Genomic DNA, 21019 nt, shown 5'->3' with positions numbered 1-21019 from the left:
TAAAAAGGAACGAAATTGGATCATTTGTAATGAGGTGGATGGACCTAGAGACTGTCATACAGAGTGAAGTAAGTCAGAAAGAGAAAAACAAATATCGTATATTAATGCATATATGTGGAATCTAGAAAAATGGTACAGATGAACTGGTTTGCAAGGCAGAAATAGAGACACAGTTGTAGAGAACAAACGTACGGACACCATAGGAGGAAAGCAGGGCAGGGGGTGGTGGCGGTGGTGGTGGGATGAATTGGGAGATTGGGATTGACATATAAACACTAATATGTATAAAATAGATAACTAGTAAGAACCTGCTGTATAAAAAAAATAAAATAAAATTTAAAAAAATATTGGCAAAATTACCCCAAAAAATAAAAAATAAATTTAAAAATTAAAGAAAGCCAATGAGAAAGTGGGAGCAGTGCAAGGCAGAGTCAGAACATGCAGGAAGTTATAGGATGTGTTCAGGACTTTAGTTTTTATTCTAATTGCAGGAAGCCATTGCAATCGGAGCTGTTGTACTGGAGAAGCTATTGGAGGGTTTTCAGCAAGTGAGAAAAAGGATGAGACAGTATCACATGTAGATTATTAAAAGATTACTCTGGTTAAAATATGGAGAATAGATGCAAGTGGAGCCAGAATAGCAAGAAGAGACCAAGTAGGAGGCTTTACCATAACCCAACCCTCTCCTTGCCATATTAAATCAAGAGCCACAGAGAGGGGCCAGGCTGGAAGCTACCAGTCTGTGATCAATTAATCTGCCCTGGAATTGGGTCTCCTGATATAAGTAAATCCAAGGAATAGTCAGGTAAATTCGAAGGAAAGATTTGGAAGCCTGTTGCATTTGTCCTTTGTGGGTAGAAGGCAGGTGGTCTGCCATGCTTAAGACCTTCCTCAGCAACTCTGCTTAAGATAGAGACACTCAAGCTGTCTACTGCTCAGTTAGTTCTATGTTTCCATTGAGTCCTTAAAGACTGTTGTTACCTCTCTACCTTGATTCCCACTGCTACCTCCTGAATGGGGTCTTACCTCCACTCTCACCCTCATCTAATTCATTCTCTACACTACAGTGAGAATGATCTTTCTAAAAACTTGAGCTTAAAGTCCATCAGGACTCTTTATCCTGTTTCCTTCAGGAGAAGGTCCACCTCCTTAAATGGCATGATCCAGTCCCTCTTATCTCCCCAAAACTCTCCCTTATCCATCCAACCCAGCTCTTCCTCTTGTTTCCTGGCTAAACCTGCAGTTTCCTATATAGGCCATGTTTTGCACAGACCTAGAACACCTCTCTTCCACCAATCTGTGGTTAACTTCTACATCAGTTCCTAAATTAAGAAGCACTTTCTGATTAGTATTTGCTCATCTCTGCCCCATACCAGGCTCCACCACTCACCCTACCCTCACCAGCCCCAGAATTCATTGCATGCCCACTTCCATGTTTTGATAACTCCCTATGTTTATCTCTTTTCCAGAGTACTTAGAACTTGGGGTTATACTGTTCTATTTCTTCCACCAGAGTGTGAGCAACCTGAAAGATGGAACTGTGTCTTTTTCTTCCTTGTATTCCAATCTGTTAGCCCAGTATTTAGACCCCCAACAGACACTTCCTATATGTTTGTTGAATAAATACACAAAAGAATGAACAGGTAAATGAACTGGAAGATGCTGTGAAGGAGGCTAAGGTGGTAGGTCTGACAGCCCATGTGGACTAAACAGATAACTTTTCCCTGTCCACAGCCTCAGACTGACTCCCAAAGCCCTGCTACCCACAAACCCACTTCTGTGAAAAAAATGTTAAGTGTGGGTGGCCAGAGGTGGTCTCACCTGTGCTAGTATGGAGCAGCACCCTTTTCTCTGCAGTTGCAGAGAGACCTGCTGAGGTTGTTCTCAGAGAGAAACACTGATATCATGGTTTCGGTCCTGATGCTAAGGCCATTTAGAGTGGGCAGTGGGCAGACACTTTCCAAAGCCATTAACTCTCACCACTTTAAAGACCACATTCAAGAACACAAAGCAAGTAAGGGACAGAAAGAGTCTCTCCCTTCACTCCCAGCTGGCTGGGGGCTCTCCATTTGCACTGTGTGTCATATAGCTCCCTTCCCTCTACTCAGCATTCAGCCTCTGGATGCCCAACCCAAACCAATTTCTGAGCAATTCTTCCAGTGAGTGCCCCGGCCCTGTTGAGCTCCCAATTACATCTAGAGATGCTTAACCATGAGACATTTCAGTGTACCGATCACTTGGCATTGCTTTCCTGTTAACTTGGTAATCACCACAGCCTGCATTTAAAAAAAAAAAAAGCGGGGGGCAGGGGGAAAGAAGCCTCTTTGTCAGGCCAGACCCTAGTAATTTGTATCAAAGGGGAAGGGAAGAAAAGCCTTCCAGTTTTTCTCTTCGACCTAAAATTTCTGCCTTGGGAAAAATTACTGGGATGATCTATGTTAGGATTAAAGGTGAGTTTTTGATGATATTAGATGGTATAACATCCAGAGAGCTAGGGATGCCTGAAAACTGCCCTATCTCTTAAAAATGTATGAAGCCACAGTATACACGCAATGAACAAAGCAGATTGGGAATCAGTGTATTCTTTATTATTAGCTAAGCCTGAGTCCAATAACCCCAGAGGAGAACCTAATGTTAAAAACAGGAACACAAGGCTTAAACTCAAGGACAGAGTCTCATATCCCCTCTCACTCAATTTACATCTTGGGACCAGCCCACTCAAGACATGCTTACTGGGAAAGAGAGAGGGAAGGAAAGGGAGAGAGAAGGAAAGGGAGAAAGGGAAAGAAAATAAGGGAAGAGGGGAAGGAGGGTGAAAGACAGACAGACACTCGGTCTATTTATCCACCCTGCCATATGGATCTCAGCAGAGAAAGCAGACCATCACACCCCTTGGGGCACAGTCTAGCTAACCAGTTCTACCTCTGCACTCTCTGAGGAGAGGGAAACATACTGGAGAAAGAGTGGAGTTCAAGTCCAGCTGGTCTTCAGGCTCATCTGAAGAGCTCTGGTGAAACACTGATTCCTGACACTTACCCCCCAGCATTCTGATTCAGTAGATCTGCTGCAGAACCCAGGAACCTGAATTTTAATAGTCCCTGGCTTGGGAACAATTAGTGAGCCTACTTCCTCTCATCAGGTGAAAAGGAATAATAATTTGATCATGGACTGGTGGTATGAGGTAAAACTTTTACAGTCTTGAGGGTCGGAGGCGGGTGGAGAAGAGTGGTTTCACGGTAAATGTCGTCTCCAAGTTCCCAAGATGTGAATATTGCCGCTGCGGATATTCTGCCACAGACTAAGCTATGATAAGTGGAATCTCTAAACCACCAGGTGGCCTTGCCATTTGTCAAAGGTAAGGCAAGCACACCCAGCAACTATGCATCAGTCCCACATACATCTGGTGAGTGCCTCCACCGACCAGTCCAACGTGAAGGCCCAGAAGGAAGAAAACACGACCCCTCCTCTCCCAAGGTGCAGTCTGAGACCTTCATCCCATCAGAACTTTTGACACTCCTTAGGTCACACTTTCTTCTTAGGTTGATTTTATTCCCGTTTTCTGACTTTATAAAAATGGATCCCTTTTTAAAAAAAAAAATTTGTTTTATTAAGGTACAGTTGCTTTACAATGTTGTGTTAGTTTCTGCTGTACAGTGAAGTGAATCAGCTATATGTGTACATATATCCCCTCCCTCGTGGACCTCCCTCCCCAGCCATCCCACCCATCTCGGTCACCACAGAGCACAGAGCTGAGCTCCCTGCGCTATACAGCAGGTTCCCACTGGCTACCTATTTTACACATGGCATATGACCACCCTTCAGATATTTAACAACTTCTCTCCTCCAGAGCAAATCATCTCATTTTCCTATATTTGTTTTTGGTAGTTCTACCTTTAAAGCAACTAATACGTTTGAGCCTTTTGAAAGTATCTGTAATAGAAAAATTAAATAATTGATCTTATCAATGTGAAGAAGCCTGTATAAGATTATTTATTTGTCTGTTCTAAAGTTTCATTTGGTTTTATATGTGTATTTGGATGAGGCTGTCGTTTTGAGGTTTGGGAGAAGATGTTCTGTGGGGGACATGTTGGATATTGGGAAGAAATTTGGGATTCTGGCCCCTTTAAGGCACTGAGTTGATTCAGGAGAAAGGGCTATTAGCGCATAAGGTAGGAGTGAGCTGAAGACCAAGCATGTTTTGTATTGATCTAAAATGAGAAACTCAGGCAGTGAGAAAAGAGGGGAGAAAGGAAGGCAGACAGGATGGTTGCTCCAAAGATCTGCTAGAGAATGGCCTGGAAGCCATGAAATAATCACTGTGCTCCCAAAGCAACAGGGAGAGAAAAGGCACTCACCCACACCTACCCCTGAAACATAATTGGACCCTCTAGGAATAGGTGGGATCAGGAACTCTACCGAGCTCTAGGACAGGCTGGAGATGAAAGTTGAGAGCTTTTCTGCAGCTATTAAGGAAATACATTTTGAGAGGGTTAAGATATTTAATGTGAACATAGAACTTTTTGAGGTAACTTTAACCTCTGGGGCTTTATATGCTTATAAGATAAATATAGATTTTAGTTAATCATTTGCTATCTGGACAGATATAGATCCAGTAAACTGTATCATGTTATATCCCCTGTTTTAGTAGAGTTCAAGGAGCACTTGACTCGGGGTCTGAAAACTTGAGTTCAGGTGAATGGAGGAAGTCATGCGATCTTTCTGAGTACAGTTTCCTTCCCTGTAAAATAAGACTTCAATCTATAACAACCTGCCTTCCTCTCGCATTTCTTGCAAAAATTAAATGGAAATAAAAGCACACTTGGTAAAATACTAGTTCTATAGGAATATATTGTTATTCCCTGGTGTATGCCTGAAGCAGGCGGTGCCTTGTTCTAAACTACCTTAAATGCGAGCGACCCTTGACCGTGGTGTGGAAGCAAGCTGGACAGTCGTTGTGCCAGAGGAGTTAACACATCTCCAAGAGGGGCCTTGCATAAAGTCTACTGAACCCCTACAACCTCTCCCTAACACAGGATGCTTCAGTGAGGTTGCTACGTTATCTCCCTTGTGTGGCATTATGCTGCCACTTGCTCTGGCCCACCGGCTGACTCTCCAAGGGGCTCTCTGTCACACCTGCAGTGCATGAGTTCTGCCACTAGGGGGCACTGTAGGTCCCATGAAGTCCCTACCCCACCTCTCTTCCTAGCTACCCTTCAAGGATGCAGAACCACATCAACCGCACCACACTTTCCATTGACCCAGAGATCATATATTTATAGAGCACCCAAACCACTTTTCCTCCCATGCCAAGCTCTGCCTTTAACTTGCTCCATCAGCTCCTGCAGTCCAGTACAGCTCCTCCCATGGGACCTCTGCTTTTCTGGCTTGCCTGTTAAACATTAAAATCTGCCCTGAAGCTAAGCTCTTCAAGACACATGATTTAAGTTTTTCTTTCAGGTAATTAGATATTGTTCTACAAATAGGGCTGTTCTCTCTGAAAGATGAGCAGCAATTTATTTCCTCTGCCCTCTCCTTAAACTTAAACTGAACTGTAAAGCATGGCCATTTGATTGTTTAGTGCAATCAGGAGATTATTTTGCAGGAGGAACAGATATCCATCTTCTTGCTAACTCTAAGCTTGTTCAGGCATTCCTTACTGGCTGCTGTGAAGACGGCTGACAGCTGTGCTTAATCCCTCTTGTTCTTTTGAAAGGTGGACTCCGTGGTGTTTTATTGTTCTCCATGCTTCTGTAATCATCACCTAAGTAACCAATTACTAGGTACATTAACATACCTTCACCCTTGGTGGAGGAATATTTTTATTATCCCCATCTTTCTGATAAAAAGATGATGCCAGGAAGTCAGGCTATTTGCCAAAGCTAAACAAGTAGGTGAATGGTGGAGCCACACAGCGAACCCAGCTCTTTGGTCCTCAGATCCCATAAAACTGTGTACTGTCTGATAAACCCAACATCAGTTGAAAAGAGGGAATGCAAGATGATGCAGGATTCATACACAGATTCAGTGAGGATTCCTTACAGCTCTTGATGAAGTACCGCGAGACCTTCTAAACTGTTCTCTGATCCAAGGGGCTCTTATGCATAGTGGGAGGAAGGACCCTTTCTGGAAACTGCCTCTTTTCTTGTGCAGGGGGCCGGGTCTTCCCTCATCCTCAAGACTGTGCCCAGCATTTGATGAACGGAGACACTCTGAGCGGGGTTTACACCATCTTCCTCAATGGAGAGCTAAGCCGGAAGTTACAGGTGTACTGCGATATGACGACCGACGGGGGTGGCTGGATTGTAAGTACCTGCGGCTGTTCTCCGTGCCCACCAGCATCATTGATGCTTCAGTCCACCTGGCTCAGCACCCATCCATCCACACTTCATCATCCTCTGGCCATCCTTTCACCCACTCCCCTCATGCCCAACCTGGGGCTTTGCATTGTCCTCAGGGCCTTGCTCAGCAGCCCATAGGTTTGGTGAGGCACAGGAAGGAATAAGAACATCGAGGCTGCAGTGGCCCAGCCCAGTGAGGAAGCCCCAGGAAAACGGCTCCTTCTGTGGGGATAGTTCATGCAGGAGGGAAAGGGAGTAGTGGCTCAGAGAGGCCCAGGGGTCTTGCCTGATGGAAGACTGCGGAAATAATAAAGAAATAGAGGAGATGAGTCCCCTGCAGGAGGAGGTGAGTCTCTATGTGGAGATGATTAGGATCTTTCTATTGGAGAATTACATATGGCGGAGCAGATGAGGGGCAGAACCCGGATAGTCCCCTCTAGTTACAAAGGCCACCCCTGTCCCCATCCTTCCCTGGCCTCTCTGGTTCTTCCCCAGAGCTGTCATAGCCTTCAGGGAGGAGAAGCGGTGGGGAAAAGAGAGACACCATTTCCTGTCACCACCCTCCTCCCATGTCTGATAGGGCAGTACCGAAAGAAGAGGAAGGGCAGCCTGGCGAATGGCCTCACACATCAGTACAGGCCACTACGCAGATGGGCGAGTTCCGGCAGCCTGGCCTGCAAGCAGAGCAGCATTAGCTCAGGCAGCGCAGATGGAAACCCAGCCCCTCCACCCACCCTCCTCCTGCAGATCCCTCCTCTAGCACCAACACACAGCGCTGGATTTTTCACAGTGCAAAATGGATAGTTGTTGAATGGAGTTAAATGGTGGCTGTGCTCGTAACAGCCACTCTTGGGAAGCATTTTCTTTTATGTTTCTGACATATTTGTGCCTTCTTCTTAAAGCATAATTGGAGATTGAAGTTGAGGCTGATGTATTGGAGGGTAAATGAAATTAGCACTTAAACAGCTCGGAAAGTGAATGATATGCAATTGCTTTGCCTGAAATAGGATGATGACAGTTCCTAGCTGATCTGAAGTTGGTCCCATTCTTTTGGTGAGAAATGCTTTCTACTGCATTCTGTGGCGCAAAAAGATTAATTTGAGAGCCAAGCCTATTTCCCTTGACTAGTTGGGGGCTTCATATCCTTTCAACATTGCAGGGGTGCAAATAAGTGTCAACATTACACCCTGGCCTATTCATCAAGCGCCCCTGCGCTTCACAGAAGGGCTCTGAGCATCTCCTACGACTGCTGTGCAAATACCGAGCTCCGTACTGCAGTGGCGCTTATCTGAGAATCTTTGTCACTGCAGATATAAAACCCAGTTATAGCAGTTTCACTCGTTAGAGTTTATTTTCCTTAGCATTTTCTTCATTTCCCCTCTTTCTCTTCACAGGTATTCCAGAGGCGGCAGAATGGCCAAACTGATTTTTTCCGGAAATGGGCTGAGTACCGCGTTGGCTTCGGGAACCTGGAGGATGAGTTTTGGCTGGGTAACGCCTCCTTTTTGTTTCCCTTGGAATGCAGCTCGGGCTCTTTGTCCATCTCTCTCCTTTCTGTGTCCACCTGGGATTATCAGAAACCCTGTGTCCGTTGAGAAGCTGACAGCTCGTGAATTGCTTTCAGTACCTCTTGCTCCGTTAGGCTCCACTATTGATCTGTTTCTATCTTGGTGTGGTGTTTTCCTCTTTGCTCTGTCTCTTCCCATCCTCATTAATAGTCTCTTATGCTGATGGGTCTTGACATGAGGCAACTTTTACAAAGGGAGAGAGCTGCCTGGTGAGGGAAGGGGGCAGAGGGAGCAACAGGATGTCTGGTCATCTCTCAGAAGCCAGGTACCAGCCTGCAGGTCAGAAGAGAAATGAGGCAGTCACTCGGCTCTAGTTCCTTGGAAGAATGTCATTACTGACTTGGGACGGGAAGGGAAAAAATGAAAATGACATTAGAGGTGACCAGCAATTTCCTAGAGGTCTGACACAAGCAGGAGGTGTAGATTGAGAACTGAACTGGTGCGAGAAGATAAACACACACCTGACCCAGGCAGATGGCAGTGGAGCCAATCCCAGAAAGTAGTAAATTTATTTTTCCCTGCATCTCCCTCTTGGTTGGATTTTCACAGTGATTATAAAGGGAGGCAGGGGAAAGGCGGATAATTGTGTTCTGTATTCGTGGTCTCCTCTCTCTCTCCCGTCACTATCCCACTTAGCCTCAACGTCTTTCTCCTGGACGCTCATATAACAACCCCTAACTGGCCTTCCCGCCTCCTGGACCACCCATTGTCCACATGGCCAGGAGAATCATCTCCCTCACGCCAAAATCTGAGCAACGGCTAACCCCATTTGTAGAACTTTTAAACCACTCCCCATCACCAGCACGTGAAGACTAAACACCTTAGCTATGGCACAAGGCCCTCCTCTTGGGCCTGCTCCCCACCACCAAGAGCCCTGCTCCTCTTCCCTACACCTCCCAACCAACACCAAACTCCAAACACTTTTTTTATGTAAGTATAGTTGATTTACAATGTTTCAGGTGTAGAGCAAAGTGACTCAGTTATATATATATATACATACATACACACACACACACACACACACACATACTTTTTAAGATTCTTTTCCATTATAGGTTATTACAAGATACTGAATATAGTTCCCTGTGCTATAAGTAGGTCCTGTTGTTTATCTATTTATATATAGTAGTGTGTATCTGTTAATCCCAAATTCCCAATTTATCCCTCCCCACCCCAAACTCCAAACCCTTAAAATCACTAATGTTTCCTCTGCAAGGAACGCGCTGCCATCCAACTCTCCCCCTCCCCCATACACCTTGCTGTGCTCTGTGCATATTCAAAGGCCCAGCTAACCTCTTCTTCCTCCATAGGACCTATCCTACCCATTTTTCTCACCCTTTGCCTGTGGGAGAATTAGCTACTTTCTCTTTTGTGGTCCAAATCAGTGTCCATTTTCCTTTCTGTCTCTCTTGACTATACTATGTAAACTTCTTTCAGGGCTGGGACCAAACCATATTCATTTTTAACCTCATTACCTATCACAGTGGCTGGGGATAGTAGGTACCTAAAGAGTAGATAACAATCAATCAATCAATCAATTGATAAGAATTTATTGAGTGCCTATTAGATGCCCAGATCTGTATTTGCTGTTGAACATAATAAAAAATATAAGGTAAAAATCACATAAAAACATTGAAAGAGAAGTCAAGTAAATCAGAAAATATCCTTACCTTCTAAGAGTTTACGAACAGCTTGGGAGATAAGTATAAAGAACAGGAATCAATGCACCCATAGCAGACAGTGCTCATGTTTCCCAAACCTCAGCTACGGTACACCACGTTCACAATTTTTACCATATCTGGGAAATATCTGAACTATCACGCACTTGAATTTTCTGTATCTTGCTTGTTTTTTTAAAGAAATCTACTGTTTTGTGAAAGAAACTTTACAGCAGTGCCAAAAATGGAAAGCTAGTCATCATGTGCCATAAATAAAAGGGAGTCTCAAAAATAAACGCAATGAAAAGAAAACAGTATATATATTATTAAATGCCAGTTGTTGCTGTGTTGATGGTACTAAAAATGGAGATTAGAAAGTGTTGGGTGTAAACCACAAAGTACAAGATCCAAACTGAGACTGAGAGTTACCGTTAGGATCAGGGTTAAAGTTTCCCCTTAATCTATTAAGAAAAAGAGAGAGTTTGGAATTATCTTTCTCCCTACATGTTCAAAGTTATTTAGTCCTTATTCCCCAACTACTTCTCATATCATCAGAGATGCCCTCCCACATTGGGAAACACTGTACTAATCTATGAGCTACTGACAAGAAGTCTGCAGATATTCAGAGAAGGAAGAGTCAGCTTCCTGGAGAAGACATTGAGGGATGAGTAAGAAGAATGCAGGAGGGAAGCACACAAGAAAAGAGGGAAGGCAGGGATCCTTTTGACATGTGCAAACGGGACAATGGAAAAACCATCCAACCAGAGCAAAGATGCAGCTCAGGGAAAGAAGAAAATGAGGTAAGGTGGGTTGAACAAAGGCATGTTGTGGTACCTAAAGTGGGGAAGAGAAGGTTTGACTCAACGCCATAGGTAATAGGGAGCCGGGGAGGGCTCTTAAATAGAAGCACAGCCTGGTGATGTGTAGTTCAGTGACAATACTCAGGTTAGGGGTAACACTCTGACCCATGGTTTATGTTGTAAGTTGGGTTCCCTAGAAGCAAAGCCTGAGACAGGGATTCTTTTTTTTTTTTTTTTTTTTTCAGTCATCAATTTTATACACATCACTGTATACATGTCAATCCCAATCCCCCAATTCCTCACACCACCATCCCCACCCCACCGCAGTTTTCCCCTCTTGGTGTCCATACATTTGTTCTCTACATCTGTGTCTCAACTTCTGCCCTGCAACCCGGTTCATCTGTACCATTTTTCTAGGTTCCACATACATGCGTTAATATACGATATTTGTTTTTCTCTTTCTGACTTACTTCACTCTGTATGACAGTCTCTAGATCCATCCACGAGACAGGGATTCTTGTTCAAGTGATTTATCAGGGGCGTGCTCTCAGACGGGGAATGAGGGAAGTAGCATAGAGCAGGGGGAAATGTTCAACAGTGGGATCTTGGTGGGAGATTAGCTTCAGCCTGATCCTCAGGGAAGCTCTGGAGCATGAATTGCTCCTCAGAGTTGGTCTCCAGTGGGGCAAGGGGGCTGGGATTTGGTACCTCCACATCAGGTATTGATGGAGGTCTGCCCCAAGGCATGGGGGAGGGAGCAGGTAACTTCCAGAGTAGAGCAACTCCTGTTTGGTCAAGGGCAATGATCCAAGAAGGAGGCAGCTGTGAGTTGTTAGCAGCTGGGGGCTATGTCCACTGTCCAATTAAAGGGCATCTGGACTGTCTGTGATCTAACCAAACTCTCCAGATGTGTGTTGGCTCCTATTTCCACTTGCCTTTGAAGGACCATTTTTCCCCCTCTGACAATTCTCTCTTCTCTCTACTTCTTCATTGAATTTTCCCCTATACATCTTATACTAGAAAACATGCTGTAACATCTCCCTTCTTCAAAATAAAAACAGTACAAAATAAAAAAATAAAGGGCATCCGGGCAGGGCACCACCAGGATCCACCATATCCACACAAGCACAAGTCTAGGGTAACAACAACCCGGCACACAGCAAATAGCAAACAGCTTTCAACATATAACTTAACATAAAGCTTGAACTCTCAAACAGGACAGGGAAACAGAAAGATCGAGGTGACCCTCAGCCAGTCATTTCACTTCTCTGGACTTCAGCCTCCTTTTCCACAACACAAAGAGACTAGCCTAAGTAATCTCTAGATTCCTTTCCATCTCTGCAAATTTTTTTATTCTAAGTCATGGTATACTCTGATAGATATCAAATGTCACAGTAAAGCAAGAGGACCCAAGTTCAGTAAGCAGGTAGAAATCAGGAGGACTCAAAGATCACCAGCAATGCGAGGGGAGTGGTTCAAAGTCTGGGCAGGTAGTCAAAATCAGAAAGTCCCAGAGCACAGCCATCCAGGGCAAAGAGACAAGAAAATACATATGAGAAAATATCACCAAGGAAGATCTGGGATCTGCCTAACTCTGGACTCACGGGGTCTGCATCTTACAAGAATCTATTAGACCAAGGCCTGGGAAGCTTAGAGGCCAAGGAGAGAGTGGGTGAGGGAGAGTAACTGCCCAGAAAGACGAGTGAAGACGTAGCAGTGCAAGATATAGCAAGTAGACTAGAGAGAAAAGAACTGGAGTTAGGAGACAGGTGACAATATTCTCTGACCCAGTTATGGGAGCCTCAGGAGGTCTGGAGGCTGAGAGAACAAGGGGCAGTGTAATTAAAGGTGGACGGAACCCCCTCCCAGGCTACTAGGAGATGGTAGGATATCCTGGACCCCGAGGGCCTACTGTGAATTACTCTGATCAGTGTTTCTACCTCTTGCTTCCTATCACTCACACCAAAGAATTCACACCTATGTGATGCATCTTGTCATCTTCAACTAACACCATGGTGTGCAGTGGGAGGTGGCGGGGGACAGGGCCCGGAATCCTGAGGCTCAGGGCTTGTCCGGTACTGGGTCATGACTAGATGGTAGGACCCCTGAGCTGACCTGCGGTGGGAACTCATCAGCAGAACTGGTCTGGTCTTTTTGCAGGAGGAAATTCAATCTGGTAGGGTCTGTTTGATAACAACCTGGGAAGGACTGAAGGCAAAAGCAATCCCAGTACCCCTCCTCTTTCCCAGAACATCTGTTTTGAGGCCATAGTCGCATTTTGCCTCCCATTTCCAAAGCCACTGAGGCCAGGCTGACTGCGTTCTCTGCGCTTCTCCACAGGGCTGGACAACATACACTGGATCACGTCCCAGGGCCGCTACGAGCTGCGCGTGGACATGCGTGACGGCCAGGACGCCGCCTTCGCCTACTATGACAAGTTCTCTGTCGAGGGCAGCAGAAGCCTGTACAAACTCCGCATAGGAGGCTACAACGGCACCGCAGGTACCTTGGCCCCGAGCAGCCCCCGAGGGCAGTGGGCCTGCAGCAGGACCGGGCCCCCATGTTCTAGTCCTGAGCTGCAGAATTCCCCGCTAGCCAAGGAGGAGGGCGGAGGGCTGGCGCATTGCCTCTGGTCCACGCTGCCCCTCACCACTCAGGTGACCTGAAATCAATTTCTCAGGACTTCAGTTTCCTCATCTGGAAAATCTTAATAATGATGCCTGTCCTAGTTCACAGAGCAGTCAGGAAAGAAATGTGATAAATAGAGGGAAAGTGCTTTTAAAGTTAACAAAAAAAAGTACAATGTGAGGGTGAAGGATTATTTTTCTTGTCTAGATTAATCAATATAGGCTCTTATCCAGTGACAGCATAATCATCTATTGTCTGGTAGAAATCTCCCCTGTAATGACATCTAGGAAAACCACCTTTGAACTAATAAAAATAAGACAGATTCCCCCCATTCTGAGCTCTACTCCCCTCCATCAGCAGTCACCATAACTCCTCCATCAAGGAGCACACAACAGCTCTAAATGTTCCCCATGGGCCACATTCCTTTTCATTCCTCCACGAGAACCCCATACATGGTCATGTTTTCTGTATAGATTTTTATGGCACTTCCACTAAGTAGACCAAAACCATCTCTATAAGCTCTGTTGCATTAATAGTTTTATCAGAACATAATATCCAGTCTGCTTCTTAGGCTTTGCCAATCTATTTCCAGGGTTCTCTTAGAGCACATTTCCTAAAACCTGTTTTGCCAAATATTCCACTATTTGGTACATGGAGTTATTGGTCCTTTCATTAACTCCAATTATAGGGCTAAATGCTAGGATATAAATTTAGCAACATTTTTATAACTCTTGGAATTCAGAAGATCATCCAAGTGTTGCCTCTCCAACGACTGCATCTGCTCAGTTATTTCTCTGCTCAGCCAGGTACTGTTACTCCAAAGAGAAGACACACTTTCCCTTGTTGTTTTTCATATGGGAGATCATTCCCAATGGGAATCAGACCTGCCCGAAGTGCCCCAACAAAAGATCCAATTTACCACACTTTGGGCATAAAATAGCCATTGAAATGGAGTGTATTCAACAAAATATCAGACTAAATCATTGCAAAAATAACCTGATACCAACAACTCCCTAATTAGAATCGTGCCTGCAGAAAAGCAGTTCTTGTTTCTCCCACAGAAAGAGAAGCAAGCCCTCCCACTTCCTTACATGGTCTCCCTCCCTCCCTCCACCTCACCTGCTCCAGGCCTATGCTCTTACCTGTCTAACTTGGGCCCAGCTGCTGCAGCCTCTGTTGCAGCTCTATCTCGCTGCCGGGCCCCATGGAGGTCATAACTGTTGGACTGCGTTCTACTGTCATGTCTCAGAGGCAAGTCCCACCAACAATTTGGCCAATCATCATAAAGTAATTGCAGTCTGACCCCTTATGTCATATATTCAGTTCATCTTCTTCAAAAGATGAGAAACTAGGCTTATGTAGGCTGCCCCCTTCTCTGGGCAACTTCACACAACGGTTGTTCTTTCCATATTGGAAGGTCTCCAGGGAGGAAAAGCCCATCCTCTCTCTGGCATTTACTATTGCCCAAGTTCCCTGGCCTTTATCTTATATGTTGCTCATTTTTACTGGCCCTTCTGGCAACAATCCATCCCATGGCCTCCAATTCCAAGTTCAGCCCCTTCTCCCATCTCCGTTGTTCTCAAGGCTACAAAAATCCAAGTCTCTAACCAGGACTCTAATTGGATTAGAACTGAAAATTCCAAGTCAAGTTATCAATAAAAGGTTGTTGAGCAACCCCTAAAAGTTCATTGTGTGAATTGTGAGGACTCAGAAGAAGCATAAGACATGACCTCTGCAAGAACTAAACATCCATTTACAAAAACAGACCATTAAGAAGCAACTCATCACAAAATGAATGGTACTCACTCCCAGTTTACCGGGCATTCAGAGAAGGGGGCTCTGGGTGGTTGAAAAAGGCTTCATGAAGGCAGTGGCGTTTGACTGGGATCCTGATGGTAAAGGAAACATTCCAGGGAAGGAAAATCCTGGGAGAAAAATCACAAAAGGAGCAGTTACTGTGGAGGGAGGGAAAGTGCAAAGGGCCTGGCTGTCCAGGACAGGGTGTGAGTTCAGAAAGAATAAAAAAGAAAGTGGGTGGAGCCAGGCCCTGGAGAGCCTTAAAACCGAGGGGGCAGAGGAGTTCTGTCTTAATATGGTGGGCAGCGGAGAGCCACGGTGGGTCCTGAGTGACACAATGGATGTGGGGTTTTAGGAAGATCAAAGTGACAGCCATAAATAGGATAAAGTAAATCTGAGTGAAGAATAGAGAACAGCTGGAGCTGCTGCATTAATCCTGGTAGGAGATCATAGGAGACTTGACTGATGTTAGAAATTAAGAGAATAGTACAAATCTGAATAGCAGTTTGAGAGAGAAAAACCAAGACTTAGATAATGTACTGATGTGCAGAAAGCACAACAGAGTGGAAGTGGGAGAGAACTGTTCCAAGGGAGTAATGAGGGCAGCTTCTAGATTACAGGGAGACAAGCAGGAGATGAGAAGGTAGGAATGTGGGTAGAGAAAACATAGGGAATTGATGGTAAAGAAAGGGTCTTTAGAGAGTAGGATTAATTCAAGATTTTTTAAGGCAAAGGGTATGAGTTAGGGTGAGAGGAGATGAAAACCCTAATATATATATATATATGTATGTATGTATGTGTGTATATATATATATGTGTATATATATATATATGTGTGTGTATATATATATATATATATATATATATATATATATATATATATATATATATATATGAAAAAAGGAAAAAATAAATATTTTCTGCCTTCTCCAGGACCTGGAAGACATGGGAAAGAATGAGTTGCAGGTAGTGGGATTCACTCTGGGTGGACACAAAGCCTGGTTTTTTAGAGACTGGGAGGGGGAAATGAAAAAGATGGGATAGAAATAATGACATATGGACTTAGGGACCCAACTGGCCTGAAGGAATCAGGCTTCCCCATAAAACAAAGATCATCTTCCTAAGAGTTAAGTTGTGGCCAGAAGCACTTGGAGGCATTGAGTGGCCACTGTGAGTGTGGACTCGGAAGCCACAGGATCAGAACTATGACCTATCCTGGCTTAAAGTGACCTCAGAAGCATCTAAGACAACACTCATTCAATAGCATGAGCCCCTTCACAACATTTCTAACCACAAATCCTGCCAAAAGTTTGGCCAGTAGGTATAAATTAATTACAGTTTGATACCTCACCTCAAATACTCAATTCATATGAGTCCCCTACACAACATCCCAACAAGAGAACACCCAGCCTCTAAGAATAGAGATCTCTCCATATCTCCAAATAGTATATACCATTTATAAACAGCTCTAAAATTTAGCTAATTTCTCCTCATATATTTAGCCCAAATATGCCATCTGGCAGTCTCTGCCTATTGATCCTCATACTTTCCCAAAGAGTTTTTGTTTTGTGGGGGGGGGGGGATTGTTTGTTTGTTTACTCAACAGTCCATCAAATATTTGGAGTCAGTGATAATGGACACTGTCTCCCCCTTCAAGCCTGCTCTTCCCCAAGATACAGCCCTGGTTTCCCCAACCACTTCTCCTCCGACATGGTTAGGATTTTCTTATCATCCTGTTTCCTATGGACAGGAACTCTAGTTAGCTAATGCCCCTCTTCACATGCGACCCCAAGTTCTGAACAGGGGGATATTGGGTGTGAGCTGACTGGGCCTGATGAGCCATGGAGAAAGCCAGGCTGTACGGTGGTGACCCGGACTGGCCCAGGTCGCCATGGCTCATCTCTGTCTCCTCTGAGACAAAAGGAGCCGTGAATGTCTGTGTCCCAGTGCTGGCCTGAAAGAAACAGATGGGGATGGTGGGGTGGAGCTGAGTGGACAGAGTTCTGAGCAGAAGGACAGGGGAATGAGGCACAGTAAGTCCCCTACATACAAACGAGTTCCATTCCAAGGGCGCATTCGTAACTCCCATTTGTTCGTTAAGTCCAACAAAGTTAGCCTAGGTGCCCAACTAACACAATCGGCTATATAGTACTGTACTATAACAGGTTTATAATACTTTTCACACAAATAATACATAAAAAACAAACACACACAAAAATAAACATTTTTAATTTTATAGTACAGTACCTTGAAAAGTACAGTAGTACAGTACAATTGGCATACAGGGGCTGGCATCGAGTGAACAGGCAAGAAATAAAGATACTGTACTACTGTACTCTATACAGTACTGTGCAGTAAAGTACACAAAAGCACAACTACTTGGAGAGGATGCACGCACATGACAATGTACGCCAGACATGTGAACTAACTTACGTGACTGGACGTGCAAACACACATTCGCATCTTTGAAAGTCTGCAACTTGAAGGTTCATATGTAGGGGACTTACTGTAACGAGCTGGGGAGAGCAGCCCGGAAGTAGTGGACCCAAGGGGTAGGTGGAGTAAGAGCTCAGTGCAGCCAGGCTGAGGAGCCAGATAGGAACAGAGAGGTGAGTGGAAGGTCTCTTAAGCAGATGCCAGGTTTGTTGGGCATGGGTCAAATGTCCAGAACATCCTGACAAAAGAACAATAGGTTGGACGGGCTCATGAATGTGTCTTTTTTCCAGGGGACTCCCTCAGCTATCATCAGGGCCGCCCTTTCTCCACAGAGGACAGAGACAATGATGTTGCAGTTACCAACTGTGCCATGTCATACAAGGGGGCTTGGTGGTATAAGAACTGCCACCGGACCAACCTCAATGGGAAATACGGGGAGTCCAGGCACAGCCAGGTGGGTGAAGCTCTGCCGCTGCATGAATGACCCAGAGCCGTGCAGCCCACGTCCCTTGGCTTTATGTTCTAAGTACACAGGTGGGTCTTATATTTCCCTTTTAAAAAGATACACTCAGAGTGTTGAGAAAGGACTCTCATAAAGAGGAAAGTAATGCAGACACTGGGATAAGAGCAGGACAGAGTCGAAGCCAGAGGAAGAAAAGGGAGGCACCTGGACGCAGGAGCTGGAACTCACCCCAGAGAAGCCCTTGACAACCAGTCAAGTCCCATTTCACTTCCTCATCTAGCATATCCCATGAAAAGCTTATCAAGTTCAGGGACAGCTTCAGAGGCTCAGCTTCATCCAAAGAAGTGTCCTAGGAAGGGAGAGATCAGAAATAGCAGTGTAAACGGGACTGTCTTTCCCCATTAGAGACCACAAGTCCATAGGCTGGGTTGGGTGATAGGGTGACCAACTGGGCCAACTGGGACCTCTCCAATTTTAGCACTGAAAGGCTAGCAGCCAGGGCACCCCTCAGTCCTGGGCAAACCCAGATGGTTGGTCACCTGATAGGTGGAAACCACCTGACTCTCCCATCAGGAGTGAGCAGTCAAACACAGTTATGCTCTTCGAAATGCTTCTATACTGTTGGGAATTTGAAATTCAACACTAGTTACTGCAGGTGCGTGCAAATCCTGAAAGCCAAAACCAGAAAGCCAGCAATAAGGAATGACCTGCAACACATTCCCATTATAGACCCAGGCCACTGGCAATGTCTAAAGAGAAAAGCTAGAAACAAATCTCTGCTCTTTTGCCCTTTTTGGGAACTCAGCCACAAGCTTCATGTTAATGGGAAATGACTAAATGCACACCTTGGATTCTCCACTCTCATCATCCCCTATCTTTTCAAGCTGGCACTTCCGTTGAGGGGGTAGGGGTGATCTGACATGCTTATCTTTCTCCTTCCCAGGGGATCAACTGGTACCACTGGAAAGGCCACGAGTTCTCCATCCCCTTCGTGGAAATGAAGATGCGCCCCTACAGCCACCGTCTCATGGCGGGGAGGAAACGGCGGTCCTTGCAGTTCTAAGCAGTGGGCGGCTGTGAGCCAACTGACCTTTTCTGTCATTTGTTTGTATTTTATAATATGAAACAAGGGGTGGGGGACATAGTAATGCTTTGCAACATATTAAGAGCGTTTGAAGGAAGCAGGATGTAGCAGGAATCAGCTGAGAATCAGCAGCTCATGGTTTCTGCTGCCCCCGGGCCTGACCCTCTGTCTCCATGCTCCCTCCTACCCAGTCATCCTTAACCTGCCCCTCTTTTCCCACCAAGGAGGAAAAGTGAGACGTTTTCTTAAAAGACCAATTCAAAGGCAAATCCTGGAGTCAGACTCTGTGACGGTGACAGGCACGTGCCTTCTTTGCTGCCCTCCTTCTGAGATGCCCTTCACTTCCAGGTATTGTGCTCTGGTCACTGCCTTGGATGGCCAGGTTCTCACCCCAGCCCAGAGAAGAGGCCTCAGCAAGAAAGCTTTGCCAACAAGTCCCCTTAAAAGGAAACAGATTAACCTCACCCCGTCCCAATAACCCAAGGCCTTTCTAACGGGCCAAAGATTATCATCTGACACTCTTACTCTTACCAGCCAAGTGTCCTCTGTCACCTTTCAAGAGTAGTGGCCTTTTTTCCAGCCAACCCATCCTTTGCCCACTTCCACCCTAACCCTTAGACCCCCTACAGCCCCACAAGTGCAACCACTGTTTTGGATTCTAGCTCCCAATGTGTTGCCTGCCCCTAGCCTGGGCTGCATAGCAGCGGTGTACCTAGGGGTCATAAGTCCCTGCCCCTCCCTCGGGTCACAGACAGCAACTTTCTTTGAAGATGGGAGGGGGAGACAGTTGTAGTTTGTAGCAATTTGGGGTCAGGCATGGAGGAAAGGACAGAAGAAATAGAAATCAGGGCCCCCGCCATTGAGATGACCAGTTCCACGGGGAACACAGATCGCACTTAGCTCCATTTTCTCTGTTTCTGGTCCTATTTGTCATGGATTTTTTTTTTTTTTTCCTGAATTGCAAACGAAAGGCCTCATTCCTGTCTTCAGCCAGGCTCTCCTTGGGGGGCGCGGTGGGGGGGGCTTAATAAGAGTCAGAAGAAGTTATATGACCAGCCAGCCATTCCCCTGACTGATAATCCTTGGGAAGAGGTGGAATTTTAGGGTTTTGGTTTCAGTTTTCTCCTCTTTTTTGGTCCTGTGAGAAACAGGAATGACCTCCTTAATGAGGTGAGCTCATGAGAAGCCTTTCTCCATCTTCTTTTATTATTCTGCCTTTGAGAGTAAAAATGAAAAGTGCCAGCGGAAATAACATCTAGAAATCCAAAGGTGAAGAGGGGAGGAGTGCGGGCCTACCTCCCATTTTATGAGATGTGCTCTCTTCACTGGCATGATTTGATTTTTAAACCCAAGAGAGCTGGAGGCTCTAAAAGCCATGACCCTTCAACTTCTCTAATCAAATGCCATCCGCAAGCATCCCTGCAGCATCTGCCAAAATCCATGCCCAGTCTCCCCAGCTGCCTTTTCCTTAAGGCCCCAGTTCTGTTTTTTGTAATGCCCACATTTAGTCAAACTGGGGCATCCTGGGCCTTTCCCAACCAATCACGGGATGAGCCTGAGAGTTGGAAATTTTCTAATGGAAACATCCACAATCTAACCAAACTCTCTTAACCAGGAAAGGAGAGTCCCTCAGACTGACAACCACACTTCTGAGGTTATGAGGATGGAGTCAGCTGCCACTTGCACTCTCCCTTTAGCAGACCCTCAAGGCCTTGTTCACTGCCATGGTGTGGATGTGACTGCCGGACCAGTGCTGGAAACAGAGGTTCCATTTCTCAGTTCACCATGGGCTTCAAAAAACTAGGGGAAGGAAGAAGAGACAGAAACAATTCTTTCAAGAAACCCGTTAATTAAATAAGATTTAGATAGGGAGTGGGACACCAATGAACAGTAGGAAGCATGTTGAAGGAGGAAACTGGCGTCTCAGGAATAGGCCCAGCTCTGCCACTTTGTTGGCACTATGACATCAGGACAGTTGTTTCACCTCTCAGGGCCTCAGTTTCCTCATCTGTTGAAAGAAAGTTTAGACTAGAATGGTTTCCCTTTCAGTTTTGACAGTCAGTAAGGCTAGTCTTTGATCTGAAAATGGAAATTGGCATCGGTGAGAGAGGACAATTAAGCCCTGCTTTTCATTCTGGTGAATGAAAATTCACCAGAAGCCCTGCTTTATGAAAGACAGAAAGAGAGAGACAGAGAGGAGGAAGGAAGGGAGGGAGGGAGGGAGGAAAAGAAAGAAAGAAAGGAAGG

General features: G+C 45.4%; 1 protein-coding gene across 1 annotated transcript in view; it reads left to right on the top strand.

The window, feature by feature from the left end:
• The window catches only part of TNR (tenascin R), a 417206-nt gene extending 397517 nt beyond the window's left edge, over window positions 1-19689 (top strand). Inside the window, exons 19-23 of the mRNA XM_036866234.1 lie at window positions 6151-6302; window positions 7733-7829; window positions 12705-12866; window positions 17516-17679; window positions 18632-19689. Of these exons, the coding sequence (XP_036722129.1) occupies window positions 6151-6302; window positions 7733-7829; window positions 12705-12866; window positions 17516-17679; window positions 18632-18751 (695 nt within the window). The 3' untranslated portion in view covers window positions 18752-19689. The remainder of the gene's footprint in view (window positions 1-6150; window positions 6303-7732; window positions 7830-12704; window positions 12867-17515; window positions 17680-18631) is intronic.
• Window positions 19690-21019: the final 1330 nt, after the last annotated feature.

This window comes from Balaenoptera musculus, chromosome 1 (assembly GCF_009873245.2).
Source record: "Balaenoptera musculus isolate JJ_BM4_2016_0621 chromosome 1, mBalMus1.pri.v3, whole genome shotgun sequence".
NCBI classification, from domain to species: Eukaryota; Metazoa; Chordata; class Mammalia; order Artiodactyla; family Balaenopteridae; genus Balaenoptera; species Balaenoptera musculus.
This window is presented reverse-complemented; position numbering and strand designations above follow the sequence as displayed.